The following is a 26,032-nucleotide window of genomic DNA, read 5'->3' as shown; positions in this document are numbered from 1 at the left end:
GTTGCCACAGTTACTTTGAAAAAGTAATCCAATTACTGATTACTGATTACTCCTTGAAAAAGTAACAGTTACTTTACTGATTACTCAATTGGAAAAGTAACTAAGTTAGATTACTAGTTACTTTTTTAGTTACTTTTCCCAGCTGCTGACAACAACCCTCTGCCACCTCAACATGACAATGATACCTGTTTTGCCAAAACTCACTTTCTAGTCACCCTTTCTTGACTTCAATGAAAATAAATACTTGTTTTATAAAAAGTAAAATAAAGACGTCTTTCTTGACCTCATATTTAACTGTTGACAGCACTGTAACAGTAAAACTTGCCATTTCTAACCTACATTGTTTATAAATGTAACTATTGAATTTTTTTGAACATTTTTCTAACATTTAAATTCTCTCTAAACATTTTACTTGTCCAAATTATTATTATAAGTAGTATTAGCAATTGTAGTAAACAAAAAAGGCTTCAAAACTGGACCTTTAATCTAGGGGTGTTGTGGGGGAGGGGGGCACATCCTTGCCCCACGCCCCCATTCCATCTGGATTCGCCCCTGCTTTGGCGTTTGAGCACAAAGAATGGATAACATTTATTTATGCAGAAAACATGACCAGATTTACAGGTAAGAAAGTTTCATTGCGTTTTCACATCATGTGGTCCTCAGAAAGAGAGTTTAGGTGCATTTGAGTGGAAAATAGTGTTAGTTGTTGACGCGTCGCGGAGGATCAGCTGTTTTTAGCAGCAGATACGGAGCGGCTCAGCTCAGAATTCTAAATAAAGGAGGAAAAAAAGTATAAAAATGTCTTTGTAAATCTCAGTGCAGGTGTGCTGTTATCACTGCGCTTTAAGAGGTGAGGACGAGTTGTAGCTGCTGTAGAAAACCGCGGATGAAAAGCTCACAGCTCGTTTAAAGTGGGCAGTTCAGTCGAACCCCGACCTTCTGCCCACGGACCAAGTTTAATGCTGCTATCAACCCACAATGCAAAAATAATAGTAACGCACAGTGACTTGGAGAAGTAACTTTAATCTGATTACTGATTTGGAAAGATTAACGCGTTAGATTACTCGTTACTAAAAAAAAAGTGGTCAGATTAGACTAACGCGTAACGCGTTACCGGCATCACTGCCTGTGAAGTAGTGGAAGAACATGAGCAGCAAAGTTTTCGAGTGTTTCAAACTGAATTTAACCATCCTAAACAGAAGGCGGCGGTAAAACACCTATCACATTGCTCGACAGCCGCAGTAAAAGATAAAAAGAAGAAGAAGAACCTGACGTCATACTCTCACGCGTGCACGCTGAGCAGTGTGACCACACTCTCACGAGCGCCACTAGCTTCGCTTATGGCAAGCTAAAAGTGGACGCTCTCGTTATGTCCAGTTTCTGGATGTTCTGTGTTAGTCCGCGGCCGAGGTGCATGATGCAAAAAGTAGTTGAATATATCTCATCTAAATTCATTCTAAAATTTACCAGTAATAAAATTAGAAAGATAACTAAAGTTTTAAGAATGGCCGTAATAAATAGTTAAGAAACTTAAAGTTTATGAGCAACTTCAAAGTCAGAACAAGAAGCTGCACTGAAAGAGCTCTATCTGGGAAGAGCGCGGCACGCTGAGCAGGGTGGCGGAAGTAGTCCGGCGAGCTCAACCTGTGGGCGAGCTATATCCCAAAATAGCAGATATGTCGGTCCAATGAGAGCGGCACGCAGTGTGACCTGACGCTGACGTCTGCGGTGCCGATCACGTGATGATGAAAGCACAGGGGCTTGCGCAGAGTTTTTTTTTCCTCCACACTTTTTGTAAACAATATGGCGACTGAGCCTCTGCTGCTGCTGAGAGCTGGAACTCTGCGCCCCTTAAATCTGTAGCTTTTCACTGCAGCGCACCTCTTTCTGTCAGACCGCAAAAAAAATTATATATATATCATCGTGTTGACCGAGCCGTGACAGAGCTGGACCGACGAGCTGTCAGCAAGAACGTTTGACAGTCGAACAGTATGTAAATGTTAACATTATTAGTTAGCACAACCAATTTAGCTACTGTGTCAGCAGGAGTAAATGAAAGTATCGTGATGTAATTAACAATCCGAATAAATAACCGAATCGGTGCCTTGTCCAGATCTGTAGTTTACATACATGAGGTTGGCTTGTAATGCTTGACTGTTCTGTTTATTCATGTAAAACATTTACGGAGGGCCAAAATGTGCAGGTTTTCAGTGGCCCAACAGTCTGCAGGTTATCATTGGGCCAGTTTAAAATTATCTTTATCATTATACTGAAGTCTCCTTAAATCCATAATTATAGTATTTATTTTTATGCTGTGCCTCTTCAAGCTGAAACTTGACTGTGATTCCTCACCTAGAAGTCGCTTTGGATAAAATAATCTGCTAAGTAAATCTAACATAATGTGATGATTTTCTTCAAGGAATTTGGAATTCCTTTTAATTAATATAACGCAATGCTAAAATACTCTCGGCCATTTAAGCATAAAAATAGGAAACTGAATGTGACCCTTTGACCTCTTAAATAGGTCAAGGTTAGCAATCTTTGAACTTGTCCAAGGTCTGTGTCCCAAGAATGTTCCCTGTGAATTTGAAGACCCTGGCATTAATAGGACTGGACTTATGCTGAGCGCAGACAGACAGACGGATGGACAAAAAGCCTTCTCAGTATACCCAATGGTCATATTTTGGCCTCAGGTAAACAACATTTACCATGTTATTTATGCAACCTTACAAAAATTCTTGTTGCAAACTAGCACAGAGAACACTGGGCAAACTGCTGGACATTATGGACGATGCCAGTCACCCTCTGCACACTGTCATCAGCAACCAGAGGAGCCTCTTCAGCCACAGACTGCTCCTCCCCAAGTGCAGGACCAACAGATTGAAAAACTCCTTTGTCCCTCAGGCTGTCAGACTATACAACTCCTCACTTGGGGGGAGGAGGAGTAACAGGAAGACAGAGGTTGGGAATCAATCAATCAATCAATCAATTTTTTTTTTACAGTAGTAGCCACTAAACCAGTATTGATCAGTATGTCTGGTATTTATATTGTGTATTTGTACTTATATTTGCAAACTGTTTTTCTTTTTTACTTTCACTTCTTACCCTGTGCTGCTCTACAATGTTGCTGGAACTGCAGTTTCCCTGCAGGGCCTTCCCAAGTTATCAGTAAAGTTCTGTCTAATCTAAACTACAGTCCCAATATTAACAAACCAAAATTAATGTAAATGTAATTAAAAAAAAATAGATTCTCATATTTTTATTGCAATGTTTAAAAAATAGCAATTTTAAATCTCTACATTCTATAAAAATAGATGTGACATCTGTAATTTAATTCAAAGTGGTTACAGTTACAGCAGCTGTAACGCCAAATCTCTGGATAATCTTACAGCAGCCACTGTAATTGATGTTCTGTGACAGTGCATGTTGCTAGCTCCTCGTTAGTATAGTGGTCTCCGCCTGTCATGCGGGAGACGGGTTTGATTCTCCTACACAAGACTTTGTTTTTTTTTAGCTCCCTTCATTATCAGCCAACATTTCTTGTTTCATTTATTCTTTGGGTTCATGTATCTCTGTTAGGCCATCTTTACACAGGGCTGTGGCAGTTGTGAGTCTGTCATGCAGCATACAATGCGCCCGGTTCACAGAGGAGAAGCGAAAACACCTTTCTGTGTAACTGCTTCAGTGGCTCGTGTGTAGTGTTGATGTCTCACAAGTTTGTGCGCTACAGATGACATCACATTTCCGTGGAGATCTGCTGCTTTTTTGACATATATGATGGATTTTGAGCTGTTTACCTCATATTTCCTCACTGTTTGTGCTCACTGAGTGAGACAGAGAAAGAACAAAATGAGATAATTATTAATTTATCTCTTTATTTTTTCCCACGCTCATCAGTTTGGATTTATCTTGTGTGGCTGCGCACACGTGTGTGTGTGTGTTTCCCCGTCATTGACGGGCAGCGTCAGCGAAATCTGCAGAAAAATTACGTCACTGGATAAATAACACCTTTCATTGGGCTTTCTATAGCTGGAAAACAAGTGACAGCCATGAAAAATAAAAACATAAAAAAAAATTGCAGGAACTGAAAAAAGTCACATGACTGTTATCCTCTTCAGAAAATTCACTTTTTTGTCTGTTTCACACAGCATTCTGAGTCAAACTCTGGATTATGCAATTCATGGAAAAAGGATAAAACTGTGGTAAGTCCACAATGAACTTAATGTACCTACTTATATGTAAAAGCGTTCAACGCGAGGTGTTTCAGGCAGGTGATGTCAAGCGCACAGCAGTGGAACAAAAGCTCACACACGCACGCATAATCCAAACTGAATGTGCACGTACAGAGATGTGGAAAAAGGATTCATTTAATATTTAGCTGGTTTTGACATAACAGTAATCGGGGTGCGAAGTACGTGTCTGACGTGACGCGTTTTCATGTCTGCTTGTGCTGAATTGACACAGCTTTCAGAAGCCCAGAATGAACCCTCAGCCACAGTAAAACAAATCTCTCTGCCTCATCTGTTCAGATTTGAACACACACACACGCACACAAAAGTTTCTGATGAGCTCTGCAAACATCAGTTGACAAGGAACACATTTTGCACTTTATAAATTGAACTTTATTGATAAAACTCATGGCACACAGTCCCAGAGCTCTTAAGTCTCACTCATTTGGAGTGAGACTTGCACTTTAAAGGTTTCACGCACTCAGTGTGAGGCTCAATATGTTGTCACGCTCTCATGCTAGTGCATGACATTCCACCGCTATGACCTGCAAGACAAGATTTGGTGGAAAATAACTGCTTGAGCGTATCTCAACTTGAGAGCCCTTATCATTGTGCACGAGTTGGCTGTGATACTGAAATAGTATTGCTCTTTTTTTCTGAGTTCACGTCCAAACTCAGGTCACTCCGGTCATGTTGCAGTGGAAGATCTGCTCTTGCCCTGGCAGAAAAATTACATGGTCGTTGCACATCTATCAGGCGGTCATGGGGTGCTCTGTGAAGTGTGTTTTTGTGTGGCCTGTGTGGTATTTGTGCATCTTCAGGGCTTGGCGATTCTCCTGCGGAAATCAGGTGCAGCCTCATACTTTACAGCAACCATTGCGACCATGGCAGTTTGTGAGAGAGGATGCTAGTACAGCGGCTAAGATCAAACTTTCACCAGAATCGTGCATTATTGTAAGAAAGCATGAAAATGAGTATGGAGGTTCTTTTGAGTTTATAGATCAAGAAAAAAAATAGATACAAGCGTTACCGCCCCCTGGAGGCCGCCATATTGGAATCCAAGATGGCCACCATTTGTAATCATGTTTTTGCTCATAACTGCTTAATTAAGGCACCTAGAAGAACCAGGGAAGGTTATTGTAAGTTAAGTCTTCTTTGACAAAGTTTATGATGTTAAAGGTGGTGTGGTGTCAGTGTTAATGACTTTCACATCTGAAACAGACATCGGTTATTAGTAATCTTTTCACATGACATTTCCCCCAGTATTCCATTTACCAAAAGCCTCATGGAAACATTTAACACTAACACAAACACCATCTTTGATGTTACATGTCTTAATACTAGCAAAAAATGGTGTCCATCTTGGATTCCAATATGACCGATATGTAAATTGAAAGTAATTGAAAGTGATGGGGCATTAGATTCCCTAGACCTGAAAACATAGGGATAGGTCAAGGATCGGTTCTTCTGTGTGGTTTACTGAAGGAGTTCTGAGATAAAACCGATTTCAAATGGCGGCCATCTTGGATTCCAGTATTGCTGACATCTCAGGTAATTGGAAATTATTCCATTAGGTTCCCTGGCCCTGAAAATATGGGGATGGATCAAAGAATGGTTGTTGTAGGTGCCTTAGTTAAGGAGTTATGAGCAGAAAATGATTACAAATGGCAGCCATCTTGGATTCCAATATGGCGGCCTCCAGGTGGGCGATATTACGTGTATCTATTTTTTTTTTCATGATCTGCAGACCCCATAAAACGTCTCTACCCATTTTCGTGCTTTCTTCCAAAAATGTATGATTTTGGTGCTTTGCCGCTGTACTATACAGAGAGGACCTTGTGGGTCCTGGCAGGAACTGAGCACCTCTTTGGCGTCATGCAGCGTTCAACACGATTTCATGACCACACAAGGACCGCTGGACAGACCCTGTCCCTGCGAAAAGGGGGTAGGGGTGGGGTTAAGAGTTGGGTTATTCGGGCTATTAAGGTTAGGGTGAGGGTTAGGATGTAAAGTCACCGCCATAATAATAAATTACCAGCGCAAAGTTACGGTTATCGTAACAATATTGAGGACGCGCCAGACTAGACTTGACCTGTGGTTGCAGCAGGTAAACATGGAAATCATACAGGGCAGGTGATCTCTAGGACCGTGTTGGAGACCCCTGTTTTAGACAATGAACCCAGTATAGGCAAAGATTGTCTTTGCTCCGATGTGACATGATATGGACATATTTTGTTTCCTATAGCTGCCGAATTTAATTAATCCATCTTCTGCTTAAGATAACTGGTAATTATTTTCTGCACTTTTTGATATACTGTATTTGGTTCACAAATGTATTTATTTTAATCCCACCACTGAACATCTCACTTAATTCAGTTGATGGAGTATTTAACTCAGAGGTAAAACCTGCAGACTTTTATGTCGTGTGTTTGTCCCAGACCTAAATTCACATGTACAGTATACAAACGCATCACAACAAACCAAAACACTGTGTTTGTATTTTGTTCTTCTGTGTAATTAATTATTTTCCATGCTAGGCTCTCTTCAGTCTATGGGCTCTCAGTCCAGTTCTGGGATGTCTGGTGGAAGGGGCAGCCCAGCTGAGCAATCTGATCCAACAGAAACAAACCAGATAAGCAGCGGCCAAGACCGCAGGACGGCTGAGAGGCAGCAAGGAGAGAGACAGTCTGCATCAGAGGACGACATCGACTTAGCTGAAGTGCTGGCGTACCTACTAAGAAGGTAAGATTTCAGAAACCTACAGTTTCTTGCAACAGTAATTGTTGCCCAACATTTCAATAACTGTACACTATTGTTATCAGTGTTCTCTTTGGTGGTACAAATGTTGCATCATCAGTTTTACAGCTTCATGTTGGAGTGGTGCAGACAAGGAATTTCTGGGAAAAAAAGTAAAATTTCAGCTCTAGTTCCCAGCAGGTACATGGGAGATTCTAGTCTAGATTTGATCTCTTTCTGTCTCCAGATTCTCTCTTCACAGCCACTGAAGCTTGTAATTCCTTCAGAGTTGTTATGGGTGTCTTGGTGGCTTTCCTCACTTTTCACCATATTCCATGTTTACACAGTTTAGTTCTCACCATCCTTCACTTCAGCTTATCTGAGATTTTTCTTGGCCTGCCACTTTGGGCCTTAACTAGTACTGTGCCTGTGGTCTTCCATTTCCTCACTATGTTCCTCACAGTGGAAACTGACAGCTGCATTCTCTGAGATAGCTTTTTGTATCCTTCCCCTAAAGCCCCTTTCACACCGGGGCTGCTCCCAGTTGCTTCCTGTGGTGTCATGACGACGCAGGAATATCTGCGCCAGGTGCGTGCAGCAGGGGGCAGAGAGGAGGTGAGAACGCAGCCTGCAGAGTCTGCACAGAGAAGTCAGAGTGCACAGTTTGGCTGCAGACAGACTGTGCACTCTGACTTCTCTTCTACTTTATATTTGTTCTTGTGCAGAGCTGCAGGGCTGCACTCTGAGTACTGTTATAGTTTATCTTTCCTCCTTTGACCGCAAGATGCACACGCGCGTGATGTTGACATGTCCTGTCTCAGGACTTATGTCCTTTTTGTCATTTTTTTAACTGTAATGTGAGAGTTTGAGCAGAGAACAACGAACTAATGCCTGCAGCCAGACTCTTTTTTTTTTCTTTTAATTGTTCACATGTGCACGTGTGAACGAACGTCCATGAGTGGACTGAAGATATATGGACTTTTTACTGGATATTTCTGGCAATCAGTCTGTGAGCAGGACTTTTATGGATTTTATTTAAACACATTTGTGAGAGAAGAAGCTGCTGCTGCCTCACAGTGCCTCTCTTCACCAGACAGCTCCACAGCATTTTCTTTCTGTGGTCTTTTTTTTTTTTTTCAGCGTGTAGTTTTTACTGCATTAAGTACACGGTATAAAAACAATCCTGCATGATTTATACTGCGGGAACAATGGAACACAGCAGGAATCATAAATTGGCTTCCGAGTCACGCCGGGTAACACCTCTTTGCCCCGAGTTACACTTCTTTGCCCCGACTTGCGCTGGAACCACTTCATTTCTGCGTCAAGCACAGGACGCCAAAAAAATTAAACAGGTTTAATTTTTCAGCGCCCGACTTGCTTCCTCCTTTGCGCCCCTCGCGCTGTTGTGGTGCCGAGCTGCATCATCTCGGCACTGAGTTGCTTCCACGCGGCGACGTCATAATGACACACGGTGCAACTGGGAGCACCCCCGGTGTGAAAGGGGCTTAAACCATGCTGTTGAACAGTCTTTGTTTTCAGGTCATTTGAGAGTTGTTTAAAGGCTCCCATGTTGCCACTCATTAGAAGAGATGCAAAGAGGGGAAACATTTGCAAATGGTCACCTTAAATACCCTTTCTCATGATTGGATTCACGTGTGTAAGGAGGCCAAGGGTCAGTGAGCTTACCAAACCAATTTTGTGTTCCAATAATTAGTGCTAAATGTTTTCAAATTAATACAATGACAAGGGTGCCCAGATTTATGCACCTGCCTAATTTTGTTTAAATAATTATTGCACACTTTCTGTAAATACTAGAAACTTCATTTCACTTCTCAAATATCAGTGTGTTTGTCTGCTATATGATATATTCAACTGAAATTTCTGATTCAGACAACCAATGATTTATAAAGGAAAATCATGAAAATTATCAGGGGTGCCAAAACGTTTGCATACAACTGTAAATGATGTTTTAAGACATATTCACTGACTTGAAAATATTAACGTGTCCATCCTCTGACTTGTCTGGATAAAACATAACATGCTGTTAAACATTTTTTTGACTTGTATTCACAGTAATTCTTATATTTATTTTCTTCAGTTACTGTGGCTTCTAAAAATAAGGGGACTGTGTATGAAATTGTCTGTAATTCCTAAATGGTGAATGTGATTTTCTTTTTAAATTACTGTTGATGATATTTTTATGAAACCACTTAAATTAAAGCTGAAAATCTACAGTACAGGAACATCTTTGTTTCAATTCCTGTCTATTGAAAAATTGTTACTTCTTATGGGTGTCTTGGTGGCTTTCCTCACTCTTCTCCTTCTTGCACAGTCACTCAGTTTTTGAAAATTGTCTACTCCATGCAGATTTACCATAGAGTGCCATACTGTTTGTATTTCTTTGTAATTGATGTAAATAAAGTCCAAGACATATTCAGCGGCAGCTTCTCCATCAGAGAGCCTCGTCCACATAACGACCACAAAAGACTTCAAGCTGTCATTGATGTTAAAGGGGGCAACACACGGAATTAAGAACAGGGGTATGTATTCACCGATTATCACCTAGTTTCTGCTTAAAACTGCACTCCAGTCATCATCTATCTCAGCGGCCCATATGTGAACCTTTTGTACAACAATCATTTCCACATAAATTCAACATTATTTCATAATAAAAGACGGAGTAAGCGATCAGAGTGCCGCAGCAGCATGAGCTCCTGGTGCTGCATTCACTGTGCCTCCGTCATTTCAAAGTGTCAGTAGCGGCTCACTGATTATCGCCTCGTTTCTGCTTAAAACTGTTTTTAGAATGATTTAAGAGGTTTTACTTTGTCATCTGATGGCTAATAACATTATTCTCTTTGATCGCTTTAGATGTAGAGACTTGGCCTCAGACGAGCTTCTGTGGTTGCAAATGATGCATGCGCGATGGAGGCAGGGGGATCATTTTTCGGGGGGTGGGGGGGGGTGGTCTGTGACCCTGGAAAGTACTATTCACTGTGCTTCACTTTTTCCACATGTTACAGCCTTATTCCAAAATGGAGTAAATTCATTTTTTCCCCTCACAACACCCCATGATGACAACACTATTTTTTTTTCCAGATTTATTAAAAAAAAAAAAAAAAATGAAAAAAATCACTCGTACATAAGTATTCACACCCTTTGCTCAGTGCTCTGTTGATGCACCTTTGGCAGTGTGCTTAGGGTCATTGTCCATCTGAAAGGTGAACTGTCACCCCAGTCTGAGGTCGAGAGCGCTCTGGAGCAGGTTTTCATCCAGGATGTCTCTGTACATTGCTGCATTCATCTTTCCCTCAATTCTAACTAGCCTCCCAGTTCCTGCCATTGAAAAACATCCAGACAGCATGATGCTGCCACCACCATGCACTCCTGTAGGGATGGTGCCCGGTTTGCTCCAAACATGACACCTGGCATTCACACCAAAGAATTCAATCTTTGTCTCATCAAGCCGAAGAATTTTGTTTCTCATGGTCTGAGAGTCCTTCAGGTGCCTTTTGACAAACTCCAGGTGGGCTGCCATGTGCCTTTTACTGAGGAGTGGCTTCTGTCTGGCCACTCATCATACAGGCCTGATTGCTGGATTGCTGCAGAGATGGTTGTCGTTTTGAAAGGTTTGTCTCACTCCATGGAAGAATGCTCTGGGAAGGGTCCTGGTGAATTCAAAACTTGTTCCATTAACAGATGATGGAGGCCACATTAGTGTTTATGTATTTTGGGTCAAGCATAAACAAAGCCAAAACAGAATGTTGATAGGACTGATATTTTTGGAGAAGCTGTGAATATTGGCTAACAACACTGAACAACTGACGTTACATTCTGGACCAGGGGTGGGCAATTGTGCCATGATGGGCCAAGACACTGCAGGTTTCCCTTTCTACCAATCACCTCTGCAGGTGATTTCATTGATGATCAGATGTTTATGTTCAGGGGAGAAGCTCACCAGCAAACCCAGCCCATGTTCATAAAACAGGTAGCTGACATTTTTCAAGGACGGTAATAAATACTGCAAAGTTTGTATAATGAGTTGGAATGGCGTGTGAGTCCAGAATGTTTTTAGAACCTTAGACCTCAACAATATATAGAAGAGGAACTCAACCCTTTTGTTTCCTGTTAATTATGTAAATTTTAATTGTTAATTTCCTGTCTTAATTTTGTTTTATAAATGGCTTAGATTATTATCATATACACACTATTATTATTATTATTATTATTATTATTATTAGTTTATTTTTGCTTCTATTTTGTCATTTGATTTTTAAATGGACCACAATAGAAATAAGTGTTTTCACTTTATTGTGTATTTTTTTCATGTATTTACAATTATATACTTACATTGAACTTACAAAATAAAATTACTCTCTCAACTCATGCTTTTAATATAAAGATGACTTACTGCCTCCTACTGGAATGGTGTGTGAGTCCAGAATGTAGTTAGCATATTTGGGCAACATTACAATCTCTCTGAGAAAATAGGACCGGTACATGCTACAAATATTACAAGCAGCCAGTAAAAAGGCTATAACTCGGAAATGGTTGAAAGAGGAACCACCAACAGCCAAGGACTGGATGGACATAATACACAAGCTTTATGTAATGGAGCGACTAACCTTTTCCATCAGACATTCCTCTGATAAATGTAAACAATATTGGAAGAAATGGAACCTCTTTTCTGAACAAAATTTAATTATACAACCCCTGGCAAAAATTATGGAATCACCGGCCTCGGAGGATGTTCATTCAGTTGTTTAATTTTGTAGAAAAAAAGCAGATCACAGACATGACACAAAACTAAAGTCATTTCAAATGGCAACTTTCTGGCTTTAAGAAACACTATAAGAAATCAAGAAAAAAAGATTGTGGCAGTCAGTAACGGTTACTTTTTTAGACCAAGCAGAGGAAAAAAATATGGAATCACTCAATTCTGAGGAAAAAATTATGGAATCACCCTGTAAATTTTCATCCCCAAAACTAACACCTGCATCATATCAGATCTGCTCGTTAGTCTGCATCTAAAAAGGAGTGAACACACCTTGGAGAGCTGTTGCACCAAGTGGACTGACATGAATCATGGCTCCAACACAAGAGATGTCAATTGAAACAAAGGAGAGGATTATCAAACTCTTAAAAGAGAGTAAATCATCATGCAATGTTGCAAAAGATGTTGGTTGTTCACAGTCAGCTGTGTCTAAACTCTGGACCAAATACAAACAAGATGGGAAGGTTGTTAAAGGCAAACATACTGGTAGACCAAGGAAGACATCAAAGCGTCAAGACAGAAAACTTAAAGCAATATGTCTCAAAAATCGAAAAATGTACAACAAAACAAATGAGGAACGAATGGGAGGAACCTGGAGTCAACGTCTGACCGAACTGTAAGAAACCGCCTAAAGGAAATGGGATTTACATACAGAAAAGCTAAACGAAAGCCATCATTAACACCTAAACAGAAAAAAACAAGGTTACAATGGGCTAAGGAAAAGCAATTGTGGACTGTGGATGACTGGATGAAAGTCATATTCAGTGATGAATCTCGAATCTGCATTGGGCAAGGTGATGATGCTGGAACTTTTGTTTGGTGCCTTTCCAATGAGATTTATAAAGATGACTGCCTGAAGAGAACATGTAAATTTCCACAGTCATTGATGATATGGGGCTGCATGTCAGGTAAAGGCACTGGGGAGATGGCTGTCATTACATCATCAATAAATGCACAAATTTATGTTGATATTTTGGACAATTGAAAGGATGTTTGGAGATGATGAAATCATTTTTCAAGATGATAATGCATCTTGCCATAGAGCAAAAACTGCAAAAACATTCCTTGCAAAAAGACACATAGGGTCAATGTCATGGCATAGGGTCAATGTCAATGAGCAGATCTGATTTGATGCAGGTGTTAATTTGGGGGATGAAAATTTACAGAGTGATTCCATAATTTTTTCCTCAGAATTGAGTGATTCCATATTTTTTTCCTCTGCTTGGTCTAAAAAAGTAACCGTTACTGACTGCCACAATCTTTTTTTCTTGATTTCTTATAGTGTTTCTTAAAGCCAGAAAGTTGCCATTTGAAATTACTTTAGTTTTGTGTCATGTCTGTGATCTGCTTTTTTTTCTACAAAATTAAACAACTGAATGAACATCCTCCGAGGCTGGTGATTCCATAATTTTGTCATAAAACCTGGGGGAGGGGGAAAAAGGAAAAAAAAAGTGTAACCTTGATCCGAATGGCTTGGAAATGTTGTTTTGACTTTGACTCTGTTATACTTTTACAACTTTCTAGATGGCCTTTTTTTTTTTTTTTTTGCATTTGAAATTATAAAATGTTCAATAAAAACATTGTTCAGAATGTAGTTAGCAACATCATTGTTCAGTTTTGTTAGCTAATATGCGTTGTTTCTCGAAAAATATTAGTCCTACCAATATTCCATTTTGGCAGCGTTCATCCTTGACCCAAAATACATAAGCATACCAAACGGCAAATATCAGCTCTCCACAGTTTGTGGTTGAAGTGTTTTGTCTTTCCCGTATTCTGCCACAAGCAGGTGCTTCTAATTTTAGACAGGCAGAAACAGAGACGTGGTGGAAGCCATCAAACACACTACAGTTTTCACTTGTGGTACCGGTGTCGCCGACGAAATGGTCCCCCCTAAAAATGGGTCCACCCTGCCTTCGCTGCGCATGCGTCATTTTGGCGCGCCAGCAGTGATTCACCAATTATCACCTTGTTTCTGCTTACAACTGCACTCCAGTCATCAGCTATCTCAGTGACAGAAATACAACCCCAGTTCCAATGAAGTTGTGACATTGTGTGAAATGTAAATAAAAACAGAATACGATTTGCAAATCCTCTTCAACCTATATTCAATTGAATACATCACAAACACAAGATATTTAATGTTCAAACTGATAGACTTTTTTGTTTTTGGGCAAATATTTGCTCATTTTGAAATGGGATGCCTGCAACACATTTCATAAAAGCTGGGACAAGGGCAACAAAAGACTGGGAAAGTTGATGAATGTTCAAAGAACACCTGTTTGGCACATTCCACAGGTGAACAGGTTAATTGGAAACAGGTCAGTGTCATGATTGGGTATAAAAGGAGCATCCCTAAAAGGCTCAGCTGTTAACAAGCAAAGATGGGGCGCGGATCACGCTTTGTGAACAACTGCATGAAAAAAAAATAGTTCAACAGTTTAAGAACAATGTTTCTCAACGTACAATTGTGCACGTGTTACAACAGCGTGGCTTCACAGTAAAAGAATGCGGGTACTAGACTGGCCTGCCTGCAGTCCAGACGTGTCGCCAATTGAAAATGTGTGGCGCATTATGAAGCGCAAAATATGACAGCGGAGACCCCGGACTGTTGAACAACTGAAGTCGTACATCAAGCAAGAATGGGAAAGAATTCCACCAACAAAGCTTCAACAACTGTAGTGTCCTCAGTTCCCAAACGCTTATTGAGTGTTGTTAGAAGGAAAGGTGATGTAACACAGTGGTAAACATATCACTGTCCCAGCTTTTTTCAAACCTGTTGCAGGCATCCATTTCAAAATGAGCAAATATTTGCACATAACGATAAAGTTTATCAGTTTGAACATTAAATATCTTGTCTTTGTGGTGTATTCAACTGAATATAGGTTGAAGAGGATTTGTAAATCATTGTATTCTGTTTTTATTTACATTTTACACAATGTCCCAACTTCATTGGAATTGGGGTTGTATGAAGCTTTTGTGCAACAATCATTTCCACATAAATTCAGCATTATTTCATAATAAAACATAGGGGACCCCCATTAGAGCACCACTGGAGCACATCTCACTCTGATGTGCTGCTGCGCCTACGTCATTTCAGAGCGTCAGTAGCGATTCATTAATTATCGCCTCGTGTCTACTTAAACAGCCTTGTTTCTGCTTAAAAGTGACTTTAGAATGATTTAAGAGGTTTTATTTTGTCATCTGATGGTTAATAATCACATTATTCCCTTTGAATTCCCTTTGGGTTTTCTTTCACCAAACATCAAATCCAGGCTTGCATCTCAGATGTACCTTCTAGCAAATTGTAGCTGAACTTTCAGGTCTTCTTTTTAATAAAACCCTCCTCTATACCACTTCATCATGAAGCTGTATAACTGGGGATACAAAATGCAAAACTTGCACTGTGCACAATTTCTCCAATCACATCCACAGAAGCCGGTAACTTCTGGGTTGTCTGGGTGTCTTGGTGGCTTTTCTCACTCTTCTCCTTCTTGCATAGTCACTCAGTTTTTGAGAACTGTCTAATCCACACAGATTTACCATAGAGTGCCATACTGTTTGTTTTTCTTCATTACTGATGTAAATAAAGTTCAAGACATATTCAGTGATTTGGAAATGTTCATGTGTCTATCCCCAGACTTGTCTGAAGAAAACTGGCAATAAAACAGATTATTTACAGGCATTATACCAAAGGGGCTGATTACTTATGCACCCCATCATCTTGACTTTTATATTTTTAATTAATGTATATCAAGTTGTAGACATTTACTGTTTGAGTCTAAGGAAGATAATTTTAGAAATGTTTATATTGAGATGCATGATTTATTTTTTTGTATTTGAAATGCCATAAACAAATTAAAATGTATGAAATACCAAGGGGCTGAATACTTTTGCAAGCCACTGTCTGTGTGTATGTGTGTATATATATATATATATATATATATATATATATATATATATATATATATACTTTTTCAATAAAGCCCCTGTATCAGTCAATTAATCATAAGAAATGTTTATATTTTACCACTGTCTACAGGAGGGCGTGTGTGTGCACATACATGAGCTTTTGACAAGAGCGTAAGTTTGCTTTGAATTAGCATGCACGTGTCTTGTAAATCACAGTCCCACAATCAACACAAATGAGTTTGCAGCTAGCTAGACCAGCCTGTGACATCACCACGCTAACGTCTGCAAAATGTCTTGTAAGTTACTTCAGAGGTGTTATCAGGTTCCAAATACAGCTTTTTCAGTTTTAGAATGTATTTTTGTCACTAGCCGTTACATAATATATGACAAAGAGGTTATATTTTATATACAAACGAAACAGAGTTTGCAGCTAGCTAGACCAGCCTGTGACGTCACCATGTTTACGTCTGCAAAATGTCTTGTAAGTCACTTCAGAGGTGTTATCAGGTTCTAAAAACAGCTTTTTCAGTTTTAGAAGGTATTTTTCTCGCTAGCCGTTACATAATACGAGGTCTGTGAGAAAAGTATCCGATCTTTTTATTTTATGCAAAAAATATATGGATTTGATTCATATGTTTTTACGTCAGCCAAGCTTGAACCTTCGTGCGCATGCGTGAGTTTTTTCACATCTGTCGGTTGCGTCATTCGCCTGTGGGCAGGCTTTGATTGAGCACTGGTCCACCCCTCTCGTCGTTTTTTCATTGCGAGGAAATGGCAGAATGATTTGGGCTTTGTTCCATCAGAATTTTTTCAGAAACTGTTAGAGACAGGCAGCTGGAAACCATTCGGAAAATTCACATGGCTTTAGGTGAAAATTTTATGGGCTTCACAGAGATTAAGGAGTGTTACTACCGCTTTAAGGACGGCCCACAATGGCGCACGGCGCGCCGCGCTCCGAGCCACAATTGACAGGCTGAAACGACCATTTCATTTTTAAACAGATGGCTGTATGGATCCGGGACCATCGTGTGCAATTTCTCTGGTTATCACAAGAGCTGGACATCAGCCATTTTCCGGCAGATTTCACTTTTAACAAGAGATTTTGTCATGGAAAGCCGTGCGGAGGCTTCGCGCGTCACGACGGATTCGTTGATGGAGCGAGACAAAGAACACCTCCGTTTTTGAGTGTCAGAGGACAAGCTGGGACATGCCCAGCTCTCCACAATTTCTCTTATACTCACTCGACTGGTAAGCCACTGAAAGCCGAGATAGGCATGTCCCAACTTGTCCTCTGACACTCCAAAACGGAGGTGTTCTTTGTCTCACTCCATCAGCGAATCCGTCGTGACGTGCGAAGCCTCCGCGTGGCTTTCCATGACAAAATCTCTTGTTAAAAGTGAAATCTGCCGGAAAATGGCTGATGTCCAGCTCTTGTGATAACCAGAGAAATTGCACACGATGGTCCCGGATCCATACAGCCATCCGTTTAGAAATGAAATGGTCGTTTCACACTTCCCAACAAAAAGACACATATCTAATATATACAAAAGGTTGATAACTGACACTGTGCAAAACACAAATTATGTCAAGGAAAAATGGGAGTTGGAAATGAATATAATAATTGAAGACTCTACATGGAATGACATATGTACAGGTTGCCATAAGGGAATTAATAGCCAATTGTGGAAGGAATTTGACTGGAAAGTGAAAAACAGATACTTTTATACTCCTCTTGCCATCTCTTCATTTGCAAGAATCCTACTACAGCACTATGTTGGCGGACCTGTGGAAAATTGGAGACACCACACACATTTTTTGGGAGTGTCCAGTAATAAAGGAATATTGAGACAACATTAAAAAAAGAGATAGACACTATTTTAGGAATAAATGTTGTCCCAGAACCTATGTTGTTCCTTTTGGGAGCCATTCCTAGAGACCTATATATTGCTGATCAGCGATATATACTGAGGAATAATTTTGCTGATAGCAAAGAAAATGATTACGGTGAATTGGAAAGATGTAAAACCGCCAACTATAGATCAATGGGTACAGAGACTGAAAAATGTTTATATAATGGAGCGACTGACTGCAAATCTCCAGCTATCCATGGACATTTTTGAGCAAAAATGGGCATGTATTTCGAGATACGTGGATGTTTGATGAGAAGTATGATAAAATACTGTTCCTCTATTACTCTTTGGAAAATTTACCTTAGTCACCATTTATAGATATTATCTACTATACCCCTAAATCATTATATGTGTATGTAGTGTACCTTCTTACTTTGTGGGAAATGTGTCAGGAAATGTTATGTTTAATGTTTTAAATGGTTAAATAAAGAGTTCAAAAAAAGAAATGGTCGTTTCAGCCTGTCGATCGCGGCTCGGAGCCCATTGTGGGCCATCCTTAAAGCGGTAGTAACACTCCTTAATCTCTGTGAAGCCCATAAAACTTTCACCGAAAGCCATGTGAATTTTCCGAATGGTTTCCAGCTGCCTGTCTCTAACAGTTTCTGAAAAGAATTCTGATGGAACAAAGCCCAAATCATTCCGCCATTTCCTCGCAATGAAAAAACGACGAGAGGGGTGGACCAGTGCTCACTCAAAGCCTGCCCACAGGCGAATGACGCAACCGACAGCCGTGAAAAAACTCACGCATGCGCACGAAGGTTCAAGCTTGGCTGACGTAAAAACATATGAATCAAATCCATATATTTTTTGCATAAAATAAAAAGGTTGGATACTTTTCTCACAGACCTCGTATATGACAGAGATTATATTTATATACAAACGAAACAGAGTTTGCAGCTAGCTAGATCAGAAACTGACATCACGTTGCTGCTCTACTGTGTTTGGCTGTCACCCCTCGCCTTTCAAAAAAAAACAGTGGAGCAGAATGTATCAGAATGTGACTTTTCAACCTCTTAAAATAGGTCAAGGTTAGCCATCTTTGAACTTTTCCAAGGTCTGTGACCTTCCCTGTGAATTTGAAAACTCTGGCAGTAATTGGACTGGATTTATACTGAGCACTGAAAGACTGATGGACGCAAAGTCCTCACAATACCCAATGGCCATATTTGATGGCCTTGGGTAAAAATTGTTGAGGTGCCAGGTTCTAAAAACATTCTGGACTCATATACCATTCCAACTCATTGTAGAAACTTTGCTTAATTTATTACCACCCTTGAAAAATGTAATCTTCCTATTTCATAAACACTACTATTTTTAATCATAATAATCCTAATATGCCTGGTTTTGTATGTATTGTGTTGGGATCACAGCTCTTCCAAGGACGGCTGTCCAAATTTCAGCACCAGATCTGTTTTCTCTTTTTCCTTTTATGTCCCCCTTCTCTTCACAATCAGTATTTTCCTCAACAACCTCATTGTACCAGCCACTGATATACACACCACTGTGGCACACACACAAAAAAGGGTGCTGAATTCTAGAGTTGTGGGAGTCGCGGTGTGTATTTTGCACATGTCCACACCATGCTCTGACAAATTTTCAGCCTACCACACATTGTTTTCAGAGGCAGCCAGCGAATGTGGCACACACCTGCGACATTTTGTCTTCAACCTATAGCAGGGTGGTGTAATCCCCAGTGTGACTGGACCCTGAGGCAACAGATTTTCATTCAGTTTAAAATTGGTGTTTTTCCCCTCACAGTTATTTGTTAAAATTATATGTAGTACATTACATCTGTTGAACATTTATTCATGTGCCAGCTGTAACTTTCCCGTGCATGTGTGTGCATAGAGGCCAGGTCAGACTGGTCCATGGCAGTGGAGCCACAGGGCTGCAGCTGGTCCAGTCAAACTCTGACTCTGACGACGACAGCGATGGCGCCTTGGAGGGTCGTCTGGGTGACCGATATAATCCCCCAGGTAATCTACTGCTGATTTTCTTTTTTTTTTTTCTTTTTTTTTTTTGCTATACATACAAAATAATGGAAAAATGTTTATATATATATATATATATATATATATATATATATATATATATACACACTGAACAAAAATATAAACGCAACACTTTTGGTTTTGCTCCCATTTTGTATGAGATGAACTCAAAGATCTAAAACTTTTTCCACATACACAATATCACCATTTCCCTCAAATGTTGTTCACAAACCAGTCTAAATCTGTGATAGGGAGCACTTCTCCTTTGCTGAGATAATCCATCCCACCTCACAGGTGTGCCATATCAAGATGCTGATTAGACACCATGATTAGTGCACAGGTGTGCCTTAGACTGCCCACAATAAAAGGACACTCTGAAAGGTCCAGTTTTATCACACAGCACAATGCCACAGATGACGCAAGATTTGAGGGAGCGTGCAGTTGGCATGCTAACAGCAGGAATGTCAACCAGAGCTGTTGCTCGTGTATTGAATGTTCATTTCTCTACCATAAGCCGTCTCCAAAGGCGTTTCAGAGAATTTGGCAGTACATCCAGCCAGCCTCACAACCACAGACCACGTGTAACCACACCAGCCCTGGACCTCCACATCCAGCATGTTCACCTCCAAGATCGTCTGAGACCAGCCACTCGGACAGCTGCTGAAACAATCGGTTTGCATAACCAAAGAATTTCTGCAAAAACTGTCAGAAACTGTCTCAGGGAAGCTCATCTGCATGCTCGTTGTCCTCATCGGGGTCTCGACCTGACTCCAGTTCGTCGTCGTAACCGACTTGAGTGGGCAAATGCTCACATTCGCTGGTGTTTGGCACGTTGGAGAGGTATTCTCTTCACAGATGAATCCTGGTTCACACTGTTCAGGGCAGATGGCAGACAGCGTGTGTGGCATCGTGTGGGTGAGCGGTTTTCTGATGTCAATGTTGTGGATCGAGTGGCCCATGGTGGCGGTGGGGTTATAGTATGGGCAGGCATCTGTTATGTTCAAAGAACACAGGTGCACTTTATTGATGGCATTTTGAATGCACAGAGATACCGTGACGAGATCCTGAGGCCCATTGTTGTGCCATACATCCAAGAACATCACCTCATGTTGCAGCAGGATAATGCACGGCCCCATGTTGCAAGGATCTGTACACAATTCTTGGAAGCTGAAAATGTCCCAGTTCTTGCATGGCCGGCATACTCACCGGACATGTCACCCATTGAGCATGTTTGGGATGCTCTGGACCGGCGTATATGACAGCGTGTACCAGTTCCTGCAAATATCCAGCAACTTCGCACAGCCATTGAAGAGGAGTGGACCAACATTCCACAGGCCACAATTGACAACCTGATCAACTCTATGTGAAGGACATATGTTGCACTGCATGAGGCAAATGGTGGTCACACCAGATACTGAGTGGTATCCCCCCCAATAAAACAAAACTGCACCTTTCAGAGTGGCCTTTTATTGTGGACAGTCTAAGGCACACCTGTGCACTAATCATGGTGTCTAATCAGCATCTTGGTATGGCACACCTGTGAGGTGGGATGGATTATCTCAGCAAAGGAGAAGTGCTCACTATCACAGATTTAGACTGGTTTGTGAACAATATTTGAGGGAAATGGTGATATTGTGTATGTGGAAAAAGTTTTAGATCTTTGAGTTCATCTCATACAAAATTGGAGCAAAACCAAAAGTGTTGCGTTTATATTTTTGTTGAGTATATATACCGCTACTGTTTCAATATTTTTCTAAACAATGGAAACACAGAGTATAAAATCTGGTATTCTTGTAATTGCATCAGAACGTTCTCATGTTTGCATCCATAACTCATTATTTAACAACAACAGTGTTTGAATGTATACTTTATTTCTGTATGAAGTTATCTAAAATGTCTATTTATGATAGATTATTTCAGTTTTATCTGGTGTATCATATCTTCAGTGGAGCAACAGTTTATATATATATATACCCATATGAATGCCTCTGAACAGCATGGAAGATTACAGAAGATTTCAGAAATTGATGAGGTTACTTGTTAAAGCTTCTGGATGACTAATGAATCTAAATTAATCACATGTATAATTATTATTATTTTTATATCACCCATCAAATCTCACAGCACATACAGCATAAATGCAAAAACAATGGAGAAAGTCAAAATCACTCATTAAAACCAATTACAGAAATATTTTAATCTGTAAAAATGAATTCTATGCCTATGAATTTTGCAATAATAGGGCATCATGTTGGAACTGTAAAAGATGGATATAAAGTGATTTGTTAGAATATGACCTCTTCAGTAATTATCTTATGGGATCTAAGACCATTTCATTTTCAGATCTGCTCATTTAACATTAAAATCTGTATGAAAACCATCTTGAATCAAGCATTTTTACACAGTTTTAAACTAGTCTAACAGCTCCAGGTGGCTGTTAATTCCGACCGTGAAAGCCTAACCCAGCATTTCACCTCAAAACATCAATGAGAAATATCTTTGATGGTTATTGCAGATTACTTTGGTATCAAAAAGTATTTAACGTGTATTTCACCTACATGTGTCCTCACATCACAGATGAATATAAAGTTAATCTGGGTGCTGTGGATGTGCTGATAATGTTATTCTTCCTTGGCGCCTTCTGGGCCTGTATTCACAAAGCATCCTAAGGCTAAAAGTAGCTGTTAAAGCCCCTTTCACATTGGCGTATTCGTAGAGCTGCTCATTGCAGCGTTGTTTCATTTAAATACGCCCAAAATACGTGCATACTCAGCCTTTAACAGTGTTCGTTCATACTTGCAGCTACGTGTGTTCGCGTTTTAATGTGTGCACACAGTCGCATGTACCATGCCGCTATTAAACCAGTTCAGTGCTATTTTCTGCCTCTGTGGAAGTGCCCTCTGTTCTCTACTGCAGAAGCGGCTCAAAACAGAGTCATTTAACATTCTTCTTCTTTATTTATTTATTTATTTGTCTTGGTGGATCACTTTCTTTGTGTCCAGATGCTGCTGAGTCTGGCTGTAGTAAAGGCTGCCCTAAATGAAATGCTGTGACTCGTTAAACTTTTAAACCTCCGGTTGCTCCGATCAGGTCCGCTGATTTGATCAGACCTGATCGATCAGGTCGCCTGATGATCGCACCGACATGCAGCGAGTGCACTTTTATTTTAAAGAGTCACAGGTCTGTTTCGACACACACAGAGAGCGAGAGAGTGAGGGAGAGCACTTTTATTTTAAAGTCACAGCGACAGGTCTGATCAGACACACAGAGAGAGAGAGTGAGAGTGAGGGACAGCACTTTTATTTTAAAGTCACAGCGACAAGTCTGATCAGAGAGCGAGAGAGTGAGGGACAGCACTTTTATTTTAAAGTCACAGCGACAAGTCTGATCAGAGAGCGAGAGAGTGAGGGACAGCACTTTTAAAGTCACAGCGACAAGTCTGATCAGAGAGAGAGAGAGAGCTTTTATTTTAAAGTCACAGCGACAAGTCTGATCAGACACAGAGAGAGAGGGAGAGTGCGCGTGCACGAGAGACCGCTTTTATGAAACGACAACAGTCAGCTTTGCGACGCGGTGAACAGTCCTCATATAATGAGTCCAGTATGACAAAATGAAGCAGCGATCTTGCAGTATTTATAGCTCCAGAAGAAGAATGGAGCCCGACAGGAGGTGTGAAATGGCATACAGTACGGTGTTGCAGCGTGGGTGGGCTCACAGTAGCGGACAGTAGCACGGCACTGCGTGTACTCACGTGAAGGCTCCATGCTGTGCTGTACACCGAAGAAAATTAAACATTTTTAATTTCTTCCATCCTACGCGCATATCCCTCAACATACTGCTGCGTATTGAGAAAAAACTCCATGTAAAGTGGGCGGAGAACTGCTTATTGCAGCGTAGACGATACGCTGCAATGAGCAGCTCTACGAATATGCCAATATGAAAGGGGCTTAAGCCCCTTTCACACCGGGCCAACAGAGTTGCGTAATGCAGCGTACCGACTACACCAAGCTTATGCACCCCTACTCCGAATTTATGCAGCCCTGCACCGAGCTTATGTAGCCCTACATGGCAATACGCTGAGGGATGCAAAGGGTTCAGCGAAATGGACGTAAAAAATTATACGTTTAATTTTTTTTCATACACTTTCGGCATAGAGCACTGGACGTAGTGCTCTACGCAACACTCCGCTACTGTATGCAAGTCTACACAACACTCCGCTACTGTATGCAAGTCTACACAACACTCCGCTACTGTATGCAGGTCTACACAACACTCTGCTACTGTATGCAAGTCTACACAACACTCCGCTACTGTATGCAAGTCTACACAACACTCCTCTACTGTATGCAAGTCTACACAACACTCTGCTACTCTACACCAGGCCTCTGCAATTGTACGCTACCTTACGCCAGTCCGGGGAAACATCCTTTTTATGTTTGTGGTTGACCTCATCACGAATGAGCTTACTTTCCCCACCCAGTGTAGTAATGTAACAACGCCTGAGATTAAGGTCATCACAACAGTGCTATACCTGGCTACGGGAAAAATGTAAATTGCATGTAAATTCTATAACATTAATACAGTTATTAATATCACAGTAAGTGATGTCAACTCACCTGTTTGAGAAGAACTTTGTAAATCTGGACACAAGCCTCGAGTGTCCTCGGTCCCACTGTGAAGGGGTTTGCCAGGAGAGATCTTGGTATGAGGATGTTTCAAAAGAAACGAATCCCAGCTAAAACCAGGGCGTATGAAGAAAGTAGTGGTGCTACTTCTCCCAGTGCTGCAGGGAGACATCTCTTCTGTAGCAGCACTCAGCTGGGTCATCCACCAGATCAGCGGTGTCATCCACCAGATAGGTCTGATCCTGGACCCCAGCAACAACACCATCAATGTGCTAAAATAATCCAGTGAAACTGCATCATTGTAAATTGGTCCATTGGGAGAAGAAAAAGATCTCTCACTGCTTTGCTTACTCAAACTTGAGAAGTGGGGCAGGAGATCAAAGGCAGTATTTGAGGAGAGGAAAGGTCACCATCTTGAAGAGAGTCCCTCGCATACAAAGCCAGTAATGTTAAGGGTGCAGCTTTAGACCCTGGGTCTGGGGCCCACTGCACTCTTGTAGAAGGAAATTCAAGGCAATCAATGTAAATCAATCATAACCAGGAGCGTGGAGCGCATTTGTTTTTTCTCATTCCCTTTTTGTGACAACCAATCACAGCTCTTAGAAGACTGTGTTATACCTAGCAACAGGGTCAACCCTGTCTCCTCACAAAGATAAAAGTTTCTGTCCACTCCTTCCTCAGATTTGCTCTCAGACATTTATTGGATCACTGTTAGGCTAAGATTCCTTGCTAGGAATGTTAAGGCTAAGTTGGGAGCTGTCTGAGAATGCTTGTGAATACGGGCCCAGGTCTTGTGCTGTTGCTTACCTGTGCAAAAAAGGAGACTAAAGGTGCACACCTCAAAGCTAATTATTGCTCCCAAAAACACTTTATTGTCCAACACTATGTCAAACAAACACGATCAACATGTGATTAATTTAGATTAAAAAAAATAACACAGTGTAATTTGTCCCCTCAGCCCCAACCAGTCCCAGCAGAAGACTGCCCCTCCCTGAGCCTGGTTCTGCTGGAGATTTCTTCCTGTTAAAAGGGAGTTGGCCCAATATGGCCTCAGCCGTGGCCATATTGTTGCTACGTCATCACTAGAACGGGACCTGCTGATTCAAGCCCAACTCATTTGCAAACAGTGGAGGTCGAGCTGTTTTCAGATGATCTTTTTACTAGTGTGGAGCTTTTTTTTAAAGTCCAGTCTGAAGGTCATTCTGAAGAAACTGTGTGGTACACACTTCATGGTTTTGAGCCTTATTTAGACCACAATGAGAGAGACTAATCCTGGGAGGAAAACCTTCAGTCTGACAACAGTGACGATATTGGCAGAGTTCAGAACAATGAATAGTCATGATAAAAAAATATCAATAAATAATGCAGGCGATTTTGGCATGCTGGAGATGATAAACTGTTTCGTTTTTTGGGGGGGGGGGGGGGGTTGGCAGCTCTTTGGTTGTAATCAGCTAAAAAAAATAGTTGTACTATCTGTGACATCAGAAAAAGTGATGAGGAAGTGTGAATTGTTTGTGTTTTTTTTTTTTTTGTAATATAGTCTTACCTGTCCTTTTCAGTGATATCATTTGAAAACTTATCCAGCTTTACAAAAGCAGGTCTGAAAATAATTAAATTCCTTCTGTCTTGGTTGAAGAAAAGTCCATTTGCCACACAGGGATTTGGTGCCAGCAGCACCTGCTGTAATCCCTTATTGCAGCTGATGGATCATGTCTCTGTTGTTAATGAGCTTCTTTGCACTTCAGGTTAAAAGACTCCCAGTCCCTCAGTCTGCATGCGAAGAAATAATCCCATGTTCCACAAAACAATTAAATAATCTGAAAATAATGAGTTTTGCCTCAGTGTCGAGTGGAGAAGC

At 40.8% G+C, this 26,032-nt stretch overlaps 1 protein-coding gene across 2 annotated transcripts in view; it reads left to right on the top strand.

Annotated features, from left to right (window-relative positions):
* The first annotated feature begins 1,752 nt into the window (after window positions 1–1,752).
* dcaf11 (ddb1 and cul4 associated factor 11) overlaps window positions 1,753–26,032 on the top strand; it is a 76,204-nt gene continuing 51,924 nt past the window's right edge. Inside the window, exons 1-4 of one of the 2 annotated variants that reach the window (XM_034171260.1) lie at window positions 1,753–1,989; window positions 4,149–4,202; window positions 6,767–6,971; window positions 19,407–19,534. In XM_034171260.1, the coding sequence (XP_034027151.1) occupies window positions 6,781–6,971; window positions 19,407–19,534 (319 nt within the window). In that variant the 5' untranslated portion in view covers window positions 1,753–1,989; window positions 4,149–4,202; window positions 6,767–6,780. The remainder of the gene's footprint in view (window positions 1,990–4,148; window positions 4,203–6,766; window positions 6,972–19,406; window positions 19,535–26,032) is intronic. The other variant, XM_034171252.1, reaches the window with a different exon arrangement.

This window comes from Thalassophryne amazonica, chromosome 1 (assembly GCF_902500255.1).
Source record: "Thalassophryne amazonica chromosome 1, fThaAma1.1, whole genome shotgun sequence".
Lineage (NCBI taxonomy): Eukaryota > Metazoa > Chordata > Actinopteri > Batrachoidiformes > Batrachoididae > Thalassophryne > Thalassophryne amazonica.
This window is presented reverse-complemented; position numbering and strand designations above follow the sequence as displayed.